Source organism: Lygodium microphyllum, unplaced genomic scaffold, assembly GCF_053477565.2.
Source record: "Lygodium microphyllum isolate KBCC unplaced genomic scaffold, Lygodium_microphyllum_v1.1.10 scaffold_32, whole genome shotgun sequence".
Taxonomy (NCBI): Eukaryota; Viridiplantae; Streptophyta; class Polypodiopsida; order Schizaeales; family Lygodiaceae; genus Lygodium; species Lygodium microphyllum.
Window position 1 is genome coordinate 4972805 of NW_028229515.1, and position 19200 is coordinate 4992004.

The 19200-nt window shown below is 42.2% G+C and overlaps 1 protein-coding gene across 2 annotated transcripts in view; it reads right to left on the reverse strand.

The window, feature by feature from the left end:
- The window catches only part of LOC148009238 (uncharacterized), a 145226-nt gene extending 128901 nt beyond the window's left edge, over positions 1-16325 (reverse strand). For both annotated transcript variants that reach the window (XR_015689860.1, XM_087673652.1), the window contains exons 1-2: positions 14184-16325; positions 13668-14102 (exon numbers count right to left, since the gene is read on the reverse strand). Coding sequence is in view for 1 of the 2 variants with exons in the window: in XM_087673652.1 (XP_087529778.1) it covers positions 13668-14102; positions 14184-14423 (675 nt within the window). In the remaining variant the exon portion in view is untranslated. The remainder of the gene's footprint in view (positions 1-13667; positions 14103-14183) is intronic.
- Positions 16326-19200: the final 2875 nt, after the last annotated feature.

Sequence of the window (19200 nt, forward strand, 5' to 3'; positions counted from 1 at the left end):
GGTCGTCACCTTCTGTACGAGGCTAGGATGCAAGACACGTTCTTCCTTATTGAGGTGGGGTCATGCGCAGTAGCCGGCTTGGAGGCTCTACCCATCCGCCAAGTACTAGAGCCCACAGCAAACCGCTCTGAGGTATGGGAGATTGTACGGAGCCTCACTGGATGGCATATCTGGGAGGCATGTTGTCAAGAGGTTTTTGGAGGAAAGGGACTTTCTATACATGCAACTTTGGCAGAACTCTGAACCTCCATCATCCACTCCTTTCACGGTACATGGGACTAGATGCAGGGCAAGTCCCGAGCTCCATCTTCACTTCATGCACACTTGGGGCTGCCAGGACTTGTTTTTCGTGATGCAAGCAAGCAGCCCCAAATGGCAATACACCCCCCCTCCATGGCTTCTTGCCCCCATCCCCCTTAGACCGCCCTAAGAGGCCTGTATATTTGATATCTCTGTGACTCTGTATCAACTTCAACTAGTCTAATGAGCAGGAGCACTTCTTTGTATTCAAGGTTTTTCTAAAGTAATATAATTAGCCACTCTTTATTTGCAAAAAAAAAAAGTTCTTTATTACATATAGAAAACTCAATTATTACCAAAGTTTCATCAAATAGTGTACGTTCCTCGAGTGTCTATGTCCAATAAGCCAAACTCTAATTTGGGAGTATCCACTCATCTATAAATAGATAGCTTACCCACCACTCAATCCCAACTCTTGCCTTGCAAATTGTTGGCACCTATCTCTGTTCTCCACAACCCGTTTGCAAAGGACATCTCAATTCGAGATATTACGATATATTGGTGCTCAAGATAGTGCTAAAGGCACATGTAATGTATGACAAAGTGTTATATCTCATAAGCAAAGAGAGGGGAGTGTGTTCTAGCCAAAAAGCTATAAAAGAATGTACTGGGTTCAACTATGATTTCATTCAAATCTTTTTCATGTTATCATGATTCTCTACTTGTTCTTCTTTCCCCTATAAACCATTCTCATCTTCTTGTTCAAACCATGTTTTATAACATGGTATCAAAGCCTCGTCCTTGAGGCTTGTGAGAAAAGGAGGCATCCATAGCTACACACGAAGTCCAAGAAGCTTATGGTGTGAAGATTGAAGGTTGGGAGGAGCAAAGCTCATTTGAGGTCATCATCAACCAAGGTATAGCTCTTCATTGTTTCCATTATCTTCAATCCATTTTTGAAGGCTTCCATTATCAAGAAAAAGAGAAAGGGCAGCCATTAGAAAGCCTGCACAAGCTCTACTTGTCAAAGGTTTGCATCATCTACTACTTGCAAGGGGGCTGCTTAAGCCCTGTGCTTAAGGGGGTAGATTGAGGAAACAAGCAAGGAGTCTACTTTCTTTGTCGTGTAGAGAGAAGGGAAAAGAGATTGACTTGTGGTGCTCAAGAGGGAGCTCAAAGCTCCACCAAGCTCATCGCCTACTATCTCCAGATGATCTCATGAGATTTGGAGCTGTTGTCAACACATTATTGGCCTATGCAAAATCTAGCCCATCACAACAAGAGTTGGCTTGTTCACAAAAAGAGTCTTGTTTTAATTCTTCTTTTAAAAGCCTTGTTTTCAAAGGCTCAATTAATCCCTCATCTAAAACCCCTTTCACACCTTCTCGTCGTCAAAATTGGTTCTACCTTAGTTATTGTTTACATTAAGTGCATTAAAATGATTTATTCTCAACCCTGTTCACACAACCTATTGTCCCGAACTAGTCTAGATATTTTATAAGTTGCAGTTGTATTAAACCAGTTTATCTATAAAAGATTGCTCACATTCTTCTCAAGTTGAATCAAAACATAAAAGGCTATTGTATGCAAGACCTTCATTGATAAAACTTTTGTTCTAAGTCCTGAAAATTTCTTCCTTTTTCGTTGTACACAATTAGACACTACCATGTGAGTCAATGGTAAAACCTCTCCATTCCCAAAATGTCTGAGATTGAAGTAGAAGAAAAATTCAATGATAATGGTTTTCACAGCTAGAAGATACAAAAACCATGTACCATCTAATGCAAAAAGATCTTTGGGGAATATTTCAAGAACCCAAAGCTCCTGATGATCCAATTGGCAATATGGAAAAGAAACAATAATAAAGTACTCAGGATAATAGCATGAGGCTTGACAAACAATGCCCTTCATCATATATCACAGAATTAAAAAAGCAAAAGAAGCCTAGGATGAGCTGGACAAAACCTTTGGCTCTCAAGGAAAGAAAACGATAAATCTCTTAATTGAATGGATTTAAACAATTATGACTTCTTGACTTCACTAATAGATAAACTTAGTATCTTGAAAGTGCAATTATCTTCTATCAATAAAAACATCTAAGAAGATGAAGTTATTGCTGTGCTACTTAATATTGTGGACAAAGCTAACAAAGGATATGAACAAGTAGTAGCAACCTTGAGAAATGTGTCAGATAGAAACTCAACTCAATGGATACTACAAACTCCAAGAGAAGACCCAAGAAACTTCACCGAGCACCATAGTATCTACACTCTATAGCAAAGGATCTTCATAGTATAGGACATGCAGAAGATTGGACACAAGGGGCAAGACTATTGGAACAAAAGAAAACCCAAGTGCAAGAATTGCAACAAATTCAGATGCACTAAGAAGTGTTATAGGAATAAAAAAGCTAACTATATACAAGAATCATCTTCTCAAAAATGTAATGAAACCCTTTCTAAAAGTTTATATTGCTTACACTCTTTTTGACACTACGTGAGCTAAAAGACCTTCCAAGCATTTAGGGGTGCAACCTACATCCTTAGATGCAGTTATCTAGAGGGTAAGCTAGCACCAAGGAGGGGTGTAAAGATGTATGGTGCTAGAGGCAATGCTAAGGGCACTGTAATGTATGAAAAGTGTTGTATCCCATAAGCAAATAGAGGGGATTGTGTCCTGGCCAAAAACCTATGAAATAACGTACTTAGTTCAGCTATGAAAGCAATCAAGCCTCTTTCATATCCTCATAATTCTCTGGTTATTCTTCTTCTTTTCCCCATAACCCATTCTCGTCTTCTTGTTCAAACCATGTTAATACAAGCTGCTATCTACTACTGTCTACTAGCTGGTACCTGCATCCAGACTATCTCCTACTACTGGCAATTGTTTGGAGCTTCCTATCCACATCAAACAGGCTACATTTGCTGCTCATCTGCCTGTCCCAACATGTGTTCTCCACTATGCAACTATCTCTAAGTGCTAATGTCATCATTTAGATCTGTGTTTTCTGCCCAGCCCTGCCATACAACCTTCCATGTCATCATAGCTGTGTTTTCCTGTAGCAGTTGTCTGCCCGTTCTGGGCTGTTTCCTACCTGCTACTCACTATTCATCATGTCCAGTTTCATCTAGCACTGATCTAGATACTCCCAGATCTGCGTTTGTGGCTGCTACCGTATTTTCAGAGGCTATTTGTTGCATTTCAGGATCTATTAGAGTACAACACACTCTCCAACTCATACTCCTTGCCCCGGTCCTAGAGACAAAGTTCAAGGTTCAATATTCACCTTGCATAGTATGTTTGCTGCATTGAGGACTGTATATATTTATCATTCATTTTCATTTATCTTCTGTGTTCATTGTCTCTAAGTTACCTTAGCCCTACTAAGTTATTTTATCAATCTATACTTTGTCATACGATTGTGTTTGTTATATGTAGACGAGTATTCCTCTACATGATATCAGAGCTAGGTACTCTTTGAAGAAACCTAGGCCCTTGATAGGAAAGCTCGTCATCAACTCAAAGGGAAGATGGCTTCAAACACTTCCACACCACATTAGGCTCCAATATGTCCTATGCCAAGAACCAAGTAGGAGTGGACTTCACAGCTTGCCCAACGAGGTTCCAACATTGGAGAGACTTCTAATTATCACGTAGTCTACAGACCCTTTGCGATTTCACGGACGGAGTACAACTTGACTTTCATGTATCGAGCCCAGCAAGCCATTGAGGTTAAGCACGATCTTTTCCCTTTAAATGTTTCACTCTAAAGATGTTGCAGGATCATAGAAGTCTCCATCGAGGATGGCCCCCCTATTGGAGGAAGAGATCTAGAGTATGTTCAATTCTTCCAACCTAATACATCCACTCCAATGCAAGGTACACAAATTTCTACTCCTAAGGTTGTGAGAAAGATGGATTCCATTTTGTTAACTATGGAATGAATCCCAAAGAGAACCAATTTCTGCACCTAAACACGAGAAGAGATGTATGTAACCAGCCTTCCTCCTCAGATAGGGCGGTAAATAACCTAATTAAGCACTATTTACAGCAATTAACAAATTCACAAAACTAAAACGCACACTTTACCATATAATCTTGGACATTGGACACCCTGTTGGCCCCAAAATTGACACCCCTTTCGGTATTTATTTAACTTAATTGAAGAAGAAGTGATGTACAATGGCATTCTCCAATCCCTTTTGGTATTCCAACTCCCCTTTAATGACCAGTAAGTCTTTAATTTAATTTGCCCCTTGATTTGGGCAATCAATTGGCCTTCACCCACTTTGATGGAGATGGAAAATGTGTGAGATGGAAGGATCGAGGTGCAGCTAAGATTCAGTAGACAGTGTGAGAGTGAGAGACAGAGTGAAGCACGACACCCAAGAGAATAGACTAAAAGAGTGTGACCAAAAAGTACAAAGTACAACCCTTAAACCTTAGGGTTGTAGGGGGTGTTCACACCCGACACACACTAAGTGCCCATAAGTGTGTAACATAAGCACATAAGCACATGCGACAATAAGACTAAAAGTCTGGGGGAAAAAAACCTCTCCTACCGAGAGTAAAAAGTGCCCCAGTGTCCTACTGATCACCGACACTCCCATATGAGCGTAGGCGTAAATGAGATGTGAGTCAAATACCCAACAAACCCCCCTGGAGTGAAAAGTGATCAAGAGTACAAGGATCATCCGCCACCAAAGGATATCAAATTTAAAGCATCGTGAAATGCTTAAAATTTGTCACGAGGAAGAGCTTTGGTGAAGATGTCTGCCACATTACTGATGGTAGGACAATAGACAAGGCTGATATCACCTGCATGTAGCCTCTCTCTGACAAAGTGATAATGGATCTCAATGTGTTTCGTGCGGGCATGAAACACTGGGTTCCGTGCCACTGCAATGGCACTCTGACTATCAATGAACAAAGGAGTAGGCTCCGTAACAGATACATCCAAATCAGCTAGCAAGCGTCTAAGCCATACACATTCAACTGTGGTAGTGAAAGCTGCCTTGTATTCAACTTCACATGACGATGTGGCAACAGTGGATTGTTTCTTGCTAAGCCAAGAAATGCAAGAAGAGCCAAGAAAGAAACAATTGCCACTAGTGGAGTGACATGTATCATAATCACCAACCCAATCAAAATCACTGTAAGCATGTAACTACAGTGGTCCCCCCTTGGCATAAAGCAACCCAAGAGATCGAGTATCCTGCAAGTAGCGAAAAACACGCTTGACAGCTTGCCAATGTGACATACGTGGCTGATGCATATACCTGCTCAAAGCTGAAACTGCAAACTGTATGTCCGGCCTAGTGTTGCATAGATAGATAAAACATCCAACTGCATGAGCATATGTATGTATATCAAACAAATCACTGTCATCATGTAATGACAGTTTCAATCCAGGTTCCATGGGGGTACAAACTGGCTTGCAATCCTGTAAGCCAAACTTCTCAAGAAGCTGCCCAATATACCTTGACTGTGATAGCCCAATACCTCCAGCATTATGTATGAACTGGATGCCCAAGTAGTAATGCAAAACTCCCAAGTCAGACATGTCAAAAGTTTGCTGCAAACTTTGTTTGAATGCTGAAATCTGATCAGCATGTGTTCCAGTGAGGAAAAGGTCATCAACATAAAGACATATAATCAGCATAGATCCCCCTTCTTTACATACGTAAAGGGTAGACTCAGATGAGCTGCTTAGAAACCCCTGACCAAGCAAGAAAGCATCTATTTTTGCATACCAAGCTCTAGGAGCTTGTTTCAAACCATATAGTGCCTTTTTGAGCTTGCATACCAAATGTTTTGAGCCTTCAACTACAAAACCAATGGGCTGTTGTACATAAACTTCCTCCTGAAGTTCCCCATGTAAAAATGCAGTCTTGATATCTAGCTGATGCACTGTCCAACCATAATGTGCAGCCAAAGAAATCATAGACCTGATGGTCGTCATACAGGAAGTAGGAGCAAATGTCTCCTCATAATCAATGCCCTTTTTCTGTGGGTAGCCTTTAGCTACAAGCCGTGCTTTGTATTTATCAATGGATCCATCTGCTTTCCTTTTCAGTTTGTAGACCCATTTCGTTCCAATGGCTTTCTTCCCAAATGGCAAGGACTCCAAATCCCCAGTTTGATTCTTAGTGATAGAATCTAATTCAGCTTGCATAGCTGCCATCCAATGCACACTGTGTTGTGAATCCTCATAACATTCAGACTCTTCATTATCAAAAGTACTTGCTGCCATAATAAACTCCATGGTATGTGCTGAATCATGCAAACGAGTTTGCCTTCTAGTACGACCAGCCATGGGTGCATCCAAAGGACTATCTTGCATAGTCTGCAAATACCATCTAGGTAGCTGTCTAGCATCCTGACTGTGTGCAAGCTCTTGCTGAATTTCAGTTTCAGCATGATGCTGAATATTCCGATCAGCCAATGGCTGAATTTCTGCACTTTCCATAGGAGCAGCTGGCTGAACATTAGGTTCATTTTCTGAAGCTCCAGCTGAATCACCAAAAGTAATGGGCAGCAGCCCTTCAAAAACATCACGGGCAGTCTGATATGTGTCCAAACCAGCCAAGGATAATTCTGATTTTTCATCAAAAACAACATCCCTGCTGACAAAAACCTTATTTGTAACGGGATCATAGAGTCTGTAGCCTTTGCTCTCATTGCTATATCCCATAAAAATGCACTTAACAGCCTTGTTGTCCAACTTTTTTCTAAGTACCTGTGGAATATGGGCATAGGCAAGACACCCAAAGGTACAGAAGTGGCCAACAGAAGGTTTACGGCTGTTCCAAGCCTCAAAAGGTGTGATGGTCTTCAAGGCTTTGGTAGGGCATCTATTCAAAATATGGCAAGCACACATGACTGCTTCCATCCAAAAACTATAAGGCAAGCTCTTTGCCTTCAGCATACATCTGGCCATCTCCATGAGTGACCGATTCTTCCTCTCTGCTACCCCATTCTGCTGTGGAGTATAGGCAGTAGTATACTGATGGACTATGCCCTTCTGCTGCAAAAAGGAATTCAGCATAGAGGACATGTATTCCCCCCCTCGGTCCGAACAGAGAGTCTTAATTTTGCATCCAGATTGATTTTCAACAAGTGCACTGAAAGCCAAAAATGCATCATACACTTCTGACTTCTTTTTCAAACAGTAGACCCAACAAAAACGTGTAAAGTCATCAATGAACGTCACAAAATAATAACAACCGCCCAATGACATGGTTTGCATAGGCCCACAAACATCTGAATGCACCAACTGCAATCTGGTTATTGCTCTGAAAGCAACATCACGAGGAAATGAGAAACGATGCATTTTCCCTAAAATGCATCCCTCGCATAAGTGCTCAGGAGGTCTCTCCAAGAGAGGTAAGCCATCCAGCATCTGAGTACGCTACAAAAGCATCAAGCTGCCAAAGTTTACATGCCCCAAACGAGCATGCCATAACTCCGCCTGTATCATAGCAGGAGTAAGAGTGGATGTCAAGTATGCCGACTAATCTACTGAAAGAGCATCCAACTCATATAAACCATGACACAAAGATCCTGTCAAGACCAAAGTCATGCGTTCTTTATCTCTAACCATGCAACGGTCATCATCAAATGTGACCTGCAAACCACAATGTGCCAAAGAAGAAATAGAAAGCAAATTCTTCTTGATTCCAAGCACAAACAAAGCATCCTGCAGGCGGAGAATAGAGCCATCAATGGCTGTGAGCTGAATCTCCCCAATACCACGAACAGGGTATGATGCATTATTGGCACAGTGTACCGATTTCCCAACGGGAGGTGCACTAACTGAAGCAAACAAATCTCTGCGAGATGTAATATGTCTAGAAGCACCACTATCAAAGAACCAAGTGTCAGCATCCTCTGTAGAGCTAAGTGCTCTATCGGCCCAAGAGATGCCATAACTGCAAGTGTAAAAACAATAGTCCCTGTCCACAACAAAGGACGCGGACTCACTAGCAGTGGAAGGAGCAGTAGAAACAGACATTCCTGACTCCTTCTTCTCTTTGGCAATACGCTTCCTGCACTCAGTGATATAGTGGCCGGGCTTCTTACAATAGTGACATTTTTCTTTTTTAGCTTGCGTCCCTCCTTGTGTCTGATTCTGCGATGTGCCAGAAGTGCCAAAACTCTGTGGAGCATTTTTCACCTTGCTGTTTTTGCCTTTCTGTCTTGCCACAAAAGCCTGCTCAAAGACTATAGCATCCACACCACTATTTTTTCTTGTTTGCTCCTCCTCTAGAAGCAAACTAACCAGCTGAATAAAAGTGAGTGGGTGCTCAGCAATCGTCATGGTAAGGTTCAATGCAGTATGAAAAGACAAGTACGAAGGAGGTAAGGAATTCAAGGTGGTGGATATCACCTGTGCATCCGAAAAATACTCATCTACATTCATGAGCTGCTCTCTCAAGTCCTAAATCTTATTTAAGTGATCCTGCATAGAATCACCCTCATGCATCTTCAAAGTTTCCAACTCTTTCTTCAAGAAAGAGATCCGAGTCTCATTCTTTCTTGCAAACATATGCTCCAAAGTCAACCATGCATCTCGTGAAGAAGATACCGAACGAATGTGAGGGATGATGGACCGCTGAACTGCCAGAGCAATCAGCGACAAGGCCTGTGCATCACGTGTATCCCAAGCTTTTTGAGCTGCAGTTCTTGGAGGAAGTGGCTGAGGTGAAGCGGGCTGAGGTCCCCGTTGTCCACGTGCGCCATGGGGAGGAGGAGTAACGTGAGCTACAACTCCCGGTCGAGTTTCCTCTCCACTAACATAATCCCATAAATTCTTGGCCACTAATACATTCTTCATCATGAATGACCATAGCGAATAATTGTTTCCGTCCAATCTGTCTTCCTTGGATACATACGTAAAGACATCACCTCCCTGATTTGCCATGATGACAAATTTCCAAAGACATTCTGAGCAATGTCAAAGCAGTATGGACTAGAAATCTGCAAATTTCGAGAAATTGCAGCAAACACACTTCTGCAATTAATGTGCAAGGGCGTACTCTGTCAAAAAACTGTCTTTTAATGCACGCTTCCCAAGGTGCAAACAATGCTCAGCAACACTGTTATATCAAAATCCCCAAAATTTTTGCCAAAATTTCTGTCAAAACAGTCTTTTTGTGACTATATCAGCAGTTCATATGCAACTGTCCTCAAAATACACAAAAGCCCCAAAATTTCTGATGATCCAGTCCAGAAATTTGCATCAAATTTATCGCATGTATCCTGTGTTGTACCTGCCGCGTATGAACCTCCTTTCCAGAACTTTGTTCTGAGCTAAAATTAAAAAATTTTGTTTAAAATGTACCTGACGTGGAGCAGGCTGACATGCTGGTCAGACGGTGTGGGCGGAGTGCTGGTCGCTGGTCAGACGCAGGCGACAGTACTGACGTGTAGCAGGCAGGCGGCAGGAAATGGGTAGCCCTGGCGTTTGACGACGTGGAGCCCTGGCGTCTAACGACGTGGAGCCCTAGCGTCTGACGGCGAGGAGCCCTGGCATCTGACGGCGAGAAGACTGGCGACTGACGAGCGGGAAGCTGTCGACTGACCATGCTGGCGACTGACAAGCGGGAGGCTGAAGACGAGCAGGCACGCTAGCTGCACGCTGGCGACTGGAGGCAACGTCTGAACCTGCGCATTGACAAACGGACAGGCGCAAAGACAGGTGGCGTGCCACAGGCAGGCGGCCACTGACAGGCTACGCTTGGATACCACATGCGGTGCTGGCGAGCAGACGAGCTACGGCTCGACTGGGCAGAGCTGGCGGGGGCTGCAAACAGCAGACTAAAGACTGCTCTGATACCAAATGTGAGATGGAAGGATCGAGGTGCAGCTGAGATTCAGTAGACAGTGTGAGAGTGAGAGACAGAGTGAAGCACGACACCCAAGAGAATAGACTAAAAGAGTGTGACCAGAAAGTACAAAGTACAACCCTTAAACCTTAGGGTTGTAGGGGGTGTTCACACCCAACACACACTAAGTACCCATAAGTGTGTAACATAAGCACATAAGCACATAAGCACATGCGACAATAAGACTATAAGTCTGGGGAAAAAAACCTCCTACCGAGAGTAAAAGGTGCCCCAATGTCCTACTGATCACCGACACTCCCATATGAGCGTAGGCGTAAATGAGACGTGAGTCAAATACCCAACAAAATGCCCCAAATTCAATTATTTATGGTTCCTCCACTTGAATAGGCTAAAAATAGCTTCAACCCTGTTGAATCCAAGTCTTGGAGCTTCCAATTTCTGGCACGCTTACCGAGGCTGCTACTAAACCCTAATTTCTACTGTAGATTAGGGTCTACAGTAGAGAAATCTGATATTTCTCAACCTCTTGTGATCTCTATGTTGTAATCTTTGAAGCAAGCCTGTAGAAAGGCTGAGAGATGAGAGAGAATGCCGAGGAGAGAGAAAATTCAGACTTTCTTCGCAAAGAACTGAAGAAAATCTATTATCTACTGTTGATGCTCTATCTCAAAAACTTGTAGATGCAAAGCATTGAAGAAAATCAATCATTTATTGCTATTGCCCTATCTCAACAGCCTGTAGATGCTGTCACCTGCAGTTGATTGGTCTTCTCCTACCCCTGGTTACCTCAGAAGGTCTTCCAATGGTTGCGAATCAGACCAGCAACATTTCCTCCCTCTCTCTTACAAGTTGAATACACTAAAAATGCCTCTCCAACCTCTAAAGACGTTTTTCAGTCTTGCATGGGCATTTTTTACAAGTGGTAACCTTCCCAAATGGTTTTTCAATATTATTTATAATTAAATATTGATATTCAATTTTTAAATACTAAAAATTAATCTAATAATTATTTCGATGTCCTAAAAAATAATTTGACTCGTCAATAATTAAATTGGCTAGGCAACTTCTATTCCTGAGTGTCTCTGCGCCATCTCTGACCATCAAATTAGCATTAGATACCATTAAACACCACTTCTCTAGTGTCACCTACTAACACTTATGGCCAAATGAATGACCTACGCTAACAATTGACACTAGATATCACCAAGTACCTGTGAAACATAACTTATAGCAACTTTTGCCTTTGACATCCTATGATTTCTTGGGTCCCGGGTTCATAAATTTACTCTAACCCCAATTGCACCTCATATGTGCAACATTTACTTAGTCATGTGATTAAAAATTAATCCATATGTTAAGTGAGATTTCAAAAATACATGTCCTCATGACATGTATATAAGGAAAAGCCAAATTTCCTTCTTCAAGTTTTTCTCGAAGTCAAAATGAAGTTGGCGCATCATCATTATCTAATTTTCAAATTTCTAAAAATGTGTTCATTTCCTCCACATCTTCACTACAACTTCAAAACTGACCCTTCTCTTTTGCTACACCCACATTTACCTCTACACCTTCCTACACACCATTTTCCACATTACCATTCACCATTCCACATATACAACCACGCACCACACTAGGGGGATTTTCCAACATCGGCACATCCTGTCGTCCTACTTAGTTGCCCTTAGTAATCCCATCACATGCATGCTATGTGCCTTAAGAGTCACATGTTGAAGGCCCTCTCATTCATGTGGTGGTTCATGTGCTGAGCTGCTCCCTTTGCTGTACAGCCATCCTTGCTGCCCATCTAGCTAACACACTTAGCTGCCCATGTTTGTGCCTGGACATCTACCAATCTAAATTTAGCATAGCATGAATAGACATCCTTGCTGTCCATGTGGCTAACACGCTTGGCCAGCCATGTTTTGTGCTTGGACATCTACCAATCTAAATTTAGCACATTATGAATTTATATTGTTTCTACATAGCTACAACTAATACTTGTGCTAGCATAAGTAGGCGGGTTACAATCCTACATTTATTTGGGGATCACTTGAAGTGGCCCATGCCTCTATGGCCAACATTGACTTAGAAGCCCTTTGAGTCTTGGATGCATTACACAATTTCATATGGAGAAACTTCATAAGTTTAGGAAAGACATTTTTAATGGTCTCCAATACACTCTATGACCCACATTGACCCAAAAGACACCAGCCCATTGAATGTGCCTAGCAGCTACATGGCCACATAGCAACGGCCAATAGTCGACACCACAAAGGGCAGCAGCAATAGTTGGGTAGGAAGACATGGCAAGTCGGACAAGCAATTAGTTGAACTTGGTCTTGCTTGCCACATGGCAGCATAGCAATCATAGGAACCAACAACCAATGGCAGGATCACCACAAAGGGCAGCAGCAATAGTGCAGACAAGAAACCGGTTGGACTTGGTCTTGCTCACCTGCAGCCTTCTTTTTGACCCCAGAAAAGAGCTAATAAAGCCCTACACCTCTAGACTCTTTGGCATTATATCCCAGCTTTTGCACTCTCTCGTTTTCTAGTGATTCTACTACCTATTGCAATCCTAGATGATGTTTATAGCCTGCCCCTAGCTTGAGCATATTAAATCTCACTATTCTTTGCATGTATATCTGTGCACAAATTATCAAATTTTGTTAAGTTGCGCACTTTCTTTGTGCATTCCAAGGCAAAGCTGCAAAGGCCCCGAACCCTGCCCCGAACCCAATATTTCTGCTCTGCTCCACTAACTCCTGCAGATGCCTGTGTGGAGGATATGATGAAGATCATGAAACAAGTGATAAACAAGTCATTAAGGAGCATGCTACCAGTCTGGCAGCCACAATTCAGCCCATCAATATGGAGACCATGGCTGTCTAGATTGTGGAACAAGCTGCTCAGCCCTGAGCCTTGCAAATTCAAATTTGCACCCAGTTCCTGGCCTTCATCCAGAGAGTCATAGCAAGATGGCGATCAAGTTCCAACAAGTTCCTTTGGCCCCCAGGTTCCCTTGGCCAATCGTGATTTATTGTCAATCATAATTTTTCCCAGTTATATAACCATCCTAAGGGAGACTCCTCAGACCAATAGAGTTGTTGGTTGTAAAAAACCCAATGTCGAAGCTCTTGACAACTGCTAGTGTCAAACCGCCATTGGGAAATACAGTAACCAACAACCATCTTTGTCCTGCATGGAAAAACTAATTCAATTCAGCACCACTATAACTCCAGTTTCCTACACCACTTTATGATTCTATACTTCATATAGCATGCACTCTTTATAAACTGGCTTTGTTTTTTTTAACATTGAACAAATCGAGACAACTTTGGCGCATTGCTCAGGCCCAATGCAAAAGTCAGTCTAAGCTCCTAGATGCCATTTCATAAACCTGCAAGGAATAAAATTACATTGGTGAAGGGACCCCTCACAAAATAACATTACTTGGACACAATGCACAAAAAGTGAAGAAACAAGATCAGGTTCTCACTGTCAGAAAAACAAACTGCAAATATCCATAACTGTCCAAACTTCCTCTATTCGAATCAAAACAAATGGCAGAACATGTACCTCGAAAATGGCCTTCGATATATTGTAAACCCATCCAGTGGACGTGGATATAGGGAACGCAAGCTTCAGCTTCTCAGACTGGATTGTCTGCGCATTAACCTCACTTTCAAAAGCAGAAACATTAGTTGTGATATCTAATCTGCCATTCCGATCATATATAGCAGCATGCTTGAAATCAGATATCACTCCAACAGCTGATTTGAGGTCAAACTCTGCTGATGCCTTAGTATCACTATCATTAGTTCTCAAATAATTGTTAATGATTACTCTGGTAGCTATGAGCTCTGTCTTGTCCATTTCACTAAGTAAATACTCTTTTAGCTGCTCCTGCCGCAAAGTAGAGACTGTAATGAGTCGCCGTCTGATCTCCTCTACAAGTTGTTCGTGGGCCTTTATCCACAGCACCAGCACAGGAACTCCAGCAGCAACCATGACCTGACAGAAAAGCAGGATCATAAAAACACGGAAAGCCTCAAGTCTCCAGAGTGTAAAATGCAACTTTGGCCTGTGACTTACCAGCAAACCGACAAAAATAGAAAGCTTCAAACAGATTGAGGCCCTTAAGCTTCCCCGTCTATTTGTATCAGTAGTTTCCGTTCCTCTTTCATCACCATAGTCCAGATGCCCTTCTGAGTTGGCCATACTGATTGAAGACAGCTCAGATAGGGCCACATCAGAGGACACAGCGCCAGGTACTGCACTAGTCCACGTTCCATGCGCATTATCCAAACCAAAGCAGCAAATCCTGGTGTCCATTCTATTGTAAAGCCTGATGTAACTTACAGTTGGTGTGGGCAAACATGTCAACACCTAATAAGTTGGTGTACGCTAACATGTCGACACGTAATATATCATTCAGTCGGTGATGTCAACTTTTAGCGTGTTGGTCAAATCTCATCTGATTTGGCATACACCGACTGTCTGTCAAAGTATGTAATGTAGAGGTTTGGCTGAGGCACTGAGTGAAAGGACTAGATCCACAACGTCTCCTATGCCTAACTCCAATGACAACAAAAGCTAAAGGACGAATATGCACTTGAAAAAGCGCCAATCAGGGAATAGTTACTAGTCTCAAGCCCATGAATGGAGGCTTATTGTCATCCATATTGAAGTCAACTGAGTTTCTATCATCTCCGCAAAGAAAAGCGCTAACCTAAACTTTTGCTTTGCTATACCATCTCAGCTCCTCGGTACATCTGGTCATAAAAGGCCTTGGTCTTTCAATGCTCCCAAGGTGGCCGTACATGCATTTGCTGCACTGGGAAGCTCCAAACAAGAGCATAAACTTTGACAGCAACGCCGCTTGAATCAAAGATGTTGAAATGTAGATGGCATGGTAGACATTGGAAGATAAACGGCAAAAGCTGGGATGCTCATAGATCCTTCACTATCGTCATCCAAGGGAGTAGCTACCTCTGAGAAGTTTTTAGGAAGATAAACGGCAAAATGGCTGCTCATGCATCCTTCAAAATCATCACACGAGAGAATAGTTCGCTCATCCGAGGAAAGAGCTACCTCTGAGAGGCTTTCTATATGACAACCAATCCAATTTTTCGGCTTTTGCATTTTTCTCCCGGAGTGCTGCAAGCGACTGATTCACGGATGATCCAAACGGGCCAAGGCCGCTGTTAACATATTTGCACTATGTTTGGATGTTCTCAGACCACTGTTAGCATATTTGCAGTATGGTTGGATCATGCTTCCTGGAAAGAAACTTCCGTTTTCTTTTCAGCACAATTAGAAACTTTCAGCACGGAGCCTTAGATGCCGAGCTTACGTGAAGCTCCACTGAAGATACAAACACGGTTACTTTACAAAAGCCTCTCTCAACAACCTTTGGATAAATGCTTCCAGAACTAATGATGCTGTCATCAACTGCACTAGCCTTACAAGAGAAGCTTGCGCCAGCACACTTGTAAGCACTGTTTGGACCCCTAGCAACAAGAATCAAAACACCAGTAGCTTTCTAGCGTCAATTATCGACACTTGAGGGACAGCATGACGGCTCCCTGCGCCGGCTTTTCTCGAAACGCTGCTTCTTGTTGCCTCCTCTTTGCTGCTCTCAGAAGCACATGTTTCTTCAATGCATTAGCAGCAACAAGAGTTAAGAGGCAGGTAGGAAAGTGAGAGATTGCTGAAAAGGCCAGGCAGGAGAAGAAAATGCTGCTGTAAAGGAAGTAAGGAGACAGAGACGGGCCACCATGATGATGCGTAAGGCTACGAGCGTAGTTTGCAGCGATTGGAACAACAGACAAGAAAACATAGAAATATGGCACTATTGCGCGCTAGACGAGAGCCTTTGAAGCTCAGATTGCAATTGCGCTCTCCCCGGCCATCCAAAGCTACGAAGGCCAACAAGCTGAAAAATACAAATTTCGCGGATTAACAAAAGGCTCTCCCACCCGTTTCCTTTCTCTGGCCTTTTTTCCCAATTTTTCAATCAAATTCGAGGAGGTATCTGGGCAACACGGGGTGCCTCCTTGCACGTGGCTCCTGCTGCTGGTCCTGAGAGTCCGCTACATGGGGCTGACGGGCGATAGCCGGTTGTGGAGTTTTGCAGAAATGGCGCTTCCACGCTGACGTGTTCATGCGGCCCATGAGAAATCCCGGGGACCTGTGCTTGCTGCTGTTGCACATGAACTTTCATGTGGAAAAGAACCCCGCGTAAGCCGCTCTATTTCCAAAACCAAGAGAGGTGTCTAAATCCGGAAATTTTTGGAACAATATGAAATGAGTTTAAACAGGAATAAATAACCTGGTTACAGAAAACGCATCTACGAATATTTCATCTTCCCTCTTAGCTAGATTGTCCCTTTAGGCCCCCGTTCATGCAGGCATGTAAATGACTTTTTATCGACGATCGTTGGCAAGGCTCCATCATATGTATCCTACCGAATACTGCAGCAATTCGAATTCTCCATGATACATTTCTAATCAAAATTTGATATTGGATGCATCTTACCATCTCCATGATAGGAAGCTCGCATAGTTTGCTAACTTTTTCTTTAACAAGATATAGCTATTCCAATAGTTGGGTCTTGTGTCAATTCTCTTATCTAAAACAAAAAGTTGAGGTTGCCATAAAAAGTATATGTTTTCCCATGGAAGGCCCCACTACTCTTAAAATGTATTCTTATCAATAGAGGTTGCCTTGAGGAACTTGCGAAGAGACGCAGTCAAAAATGGGAGAGTGAGAGCAAGGAAGGAAAGGTTTTAATAGAATGAAAATATTCATTGAATCTCATTCTTCCCCCCTCCTAGGGTTCGTGCAAAGCTTCCCTATCATATCCACAACAACTAAACTAGGCAATCATCTAACGGACTTGCGCGACCTTTGAGATGGTCTCCCCCTAAAGGGGGCTACACCACAAGTCCACTAGACACTAAAGGTCTTCTTCCCCATTTAGATGAATGATCCAATTCTATCTCCCTCCCTGCCCCAGTTTGGAAAGATCCTTACCCACATCATGCAAACATCAAGGTTCTCCTTCAACCTTGACCCCCCAACATGGCCAACTCCTTGCAAAGGAGCTATGGGTCAATCATTGGCAACCCATCGTTCAATGATTTTTCTACTTAATACACCCAGCATGTCTTCCACATACTCTAGAATAAATAAGAAGCTAGCCACCATACAGGAGAAGGACAAGAATGGGTCCAAGACATTCAGCACCCACATGCCAAAACATTCATGTATCCAATTGCAAAAGAAGCATTAGCCCATAAAAATAATGTGTGAAGATAAGGGATTAAGTTCTTTATCCTTTTGGTAACCTACAACATCACCTACATCATTGGATACATCTTTTCTTCTAGCTTTATTCAATAGCAAATCAATGGATCTCATGAGATAGGGGGTTTTCATAAACAATGAGTGATTTTCGAAGCTAATGTCCTTGTTAAATTATACTCCATCACAATTTTCTATTTGTGCCAAGTAATCTTGATTCTTCAACCCTGTATTGTTACATATCCAAGAATAGATGCATCCGTCCTTCTTAAGCATACACACATAGACCTAGTGTCGTTCAAGTATTGCATGGTACTCTTTAATGCCTCCCAATGCTTCTTACCAGTGTTTGATATATTATTGCATAGGCAATATCTAGATATGTAGCAACCATGGCATATATTAAGGTACCAACAGCGGATGTATATAGAACATTGGCCATTTTAGCCTTCTTCTAGTTTGACTTGGGGCTATCCTATTGGCTAAGTTTCAAATATGAGGCAATGGAATATTGATAGCCTTCCCCCTCTCCATATTGAAATGTTGCAATACCTATCCAATGTATTTCTTTTGAGACAAATACAATACCTTTTTGTCTCAATCTTGCATAATGCACATACCAAGAATGTGACTGGCATTGCCCAAGTCCTCCATATCAAAAGTTTCATGCAACCTTTTTTTTTTAAGCATTTACATCCATAACTGGCTTCCCAGCAATTAGTATGGCATTTACATCCATAACAGACATCCCAGCAATTAGTATGTCATTCACATATAGAATCAATATCATAAGCTACCATCCCTAGCCTTTCTAGTGGATAGGTAGTAATCAATCTCACTCCTAGTCTACCCCTGAGATTGCACTAAGGCATTGAACTTATGATACCATTCCCTAGGACCTTATTTCAAACCATGTAAGCTCTTATACAGTTTACACACCAATTGCTCTCCTTGCCTTCCACAATAACCTCTCAAGCTGCTACATGTAAATGTCCTCATTCAAGTCCCCATGCAAGAAAGCAATCTTTATATCCATATGAACAAACTTTGTGTCTTCTCTAGCAACCAAAGCAAAAACCATACAAAGGGTGGTCATCTTGACACTGATGAGAATATCTCATATAAGCCAATCCCCTTCTCCTGCTTAAATCCTTTGGCCACCAACCTTGCCTTGTACTTAAGCAATGCATCAAATGGAGATATCTTCAACTTGTAGACTCGCTTGCATAGTAATGCATGTTTACCCTTAGCCAATGAAACTAACCCCTATAATATTCTTTACCAATGAATTTATCTTTGACTGTATAGCCCTCTTCCACTTATGACTATCATCCTTAATCATAGCATTAGCATAACAAGAAGGCTCGCCACAATCTTGTTGCAAAATATGGTTGGGGAAAGAGTAGAACAGTAGATTATGGGGGAAAGAAGAAGAACAAGTAGAGAATCATGTTGACACGAAATAAACTTGATTTATTTTAGTGCCAATGGGATATAGTCTTTGTGCCTATAGCACATTACATTCAAACCATACATTATTTGTGTCTTTAGCATTGCCTCTAACGCCATACTTTTAACACCTCTCCTTAATGCTAGCTTATTACCCTCTAGATAATTGCACCTAAGGATATATGTCTCCCCTCCCCCCCCCCAAATGCATAATGTAGTGTCAACCAAAGTATAGGCAATATAACTTATATTTTTGGATTCTTTTGGTCCCCTTGGCTACGTCATTGGCAACAGTGGTGGACATTACAATTTTTGTTGTTCATACTTGGTGCTTGTGATTTTTGACTCCTTGCT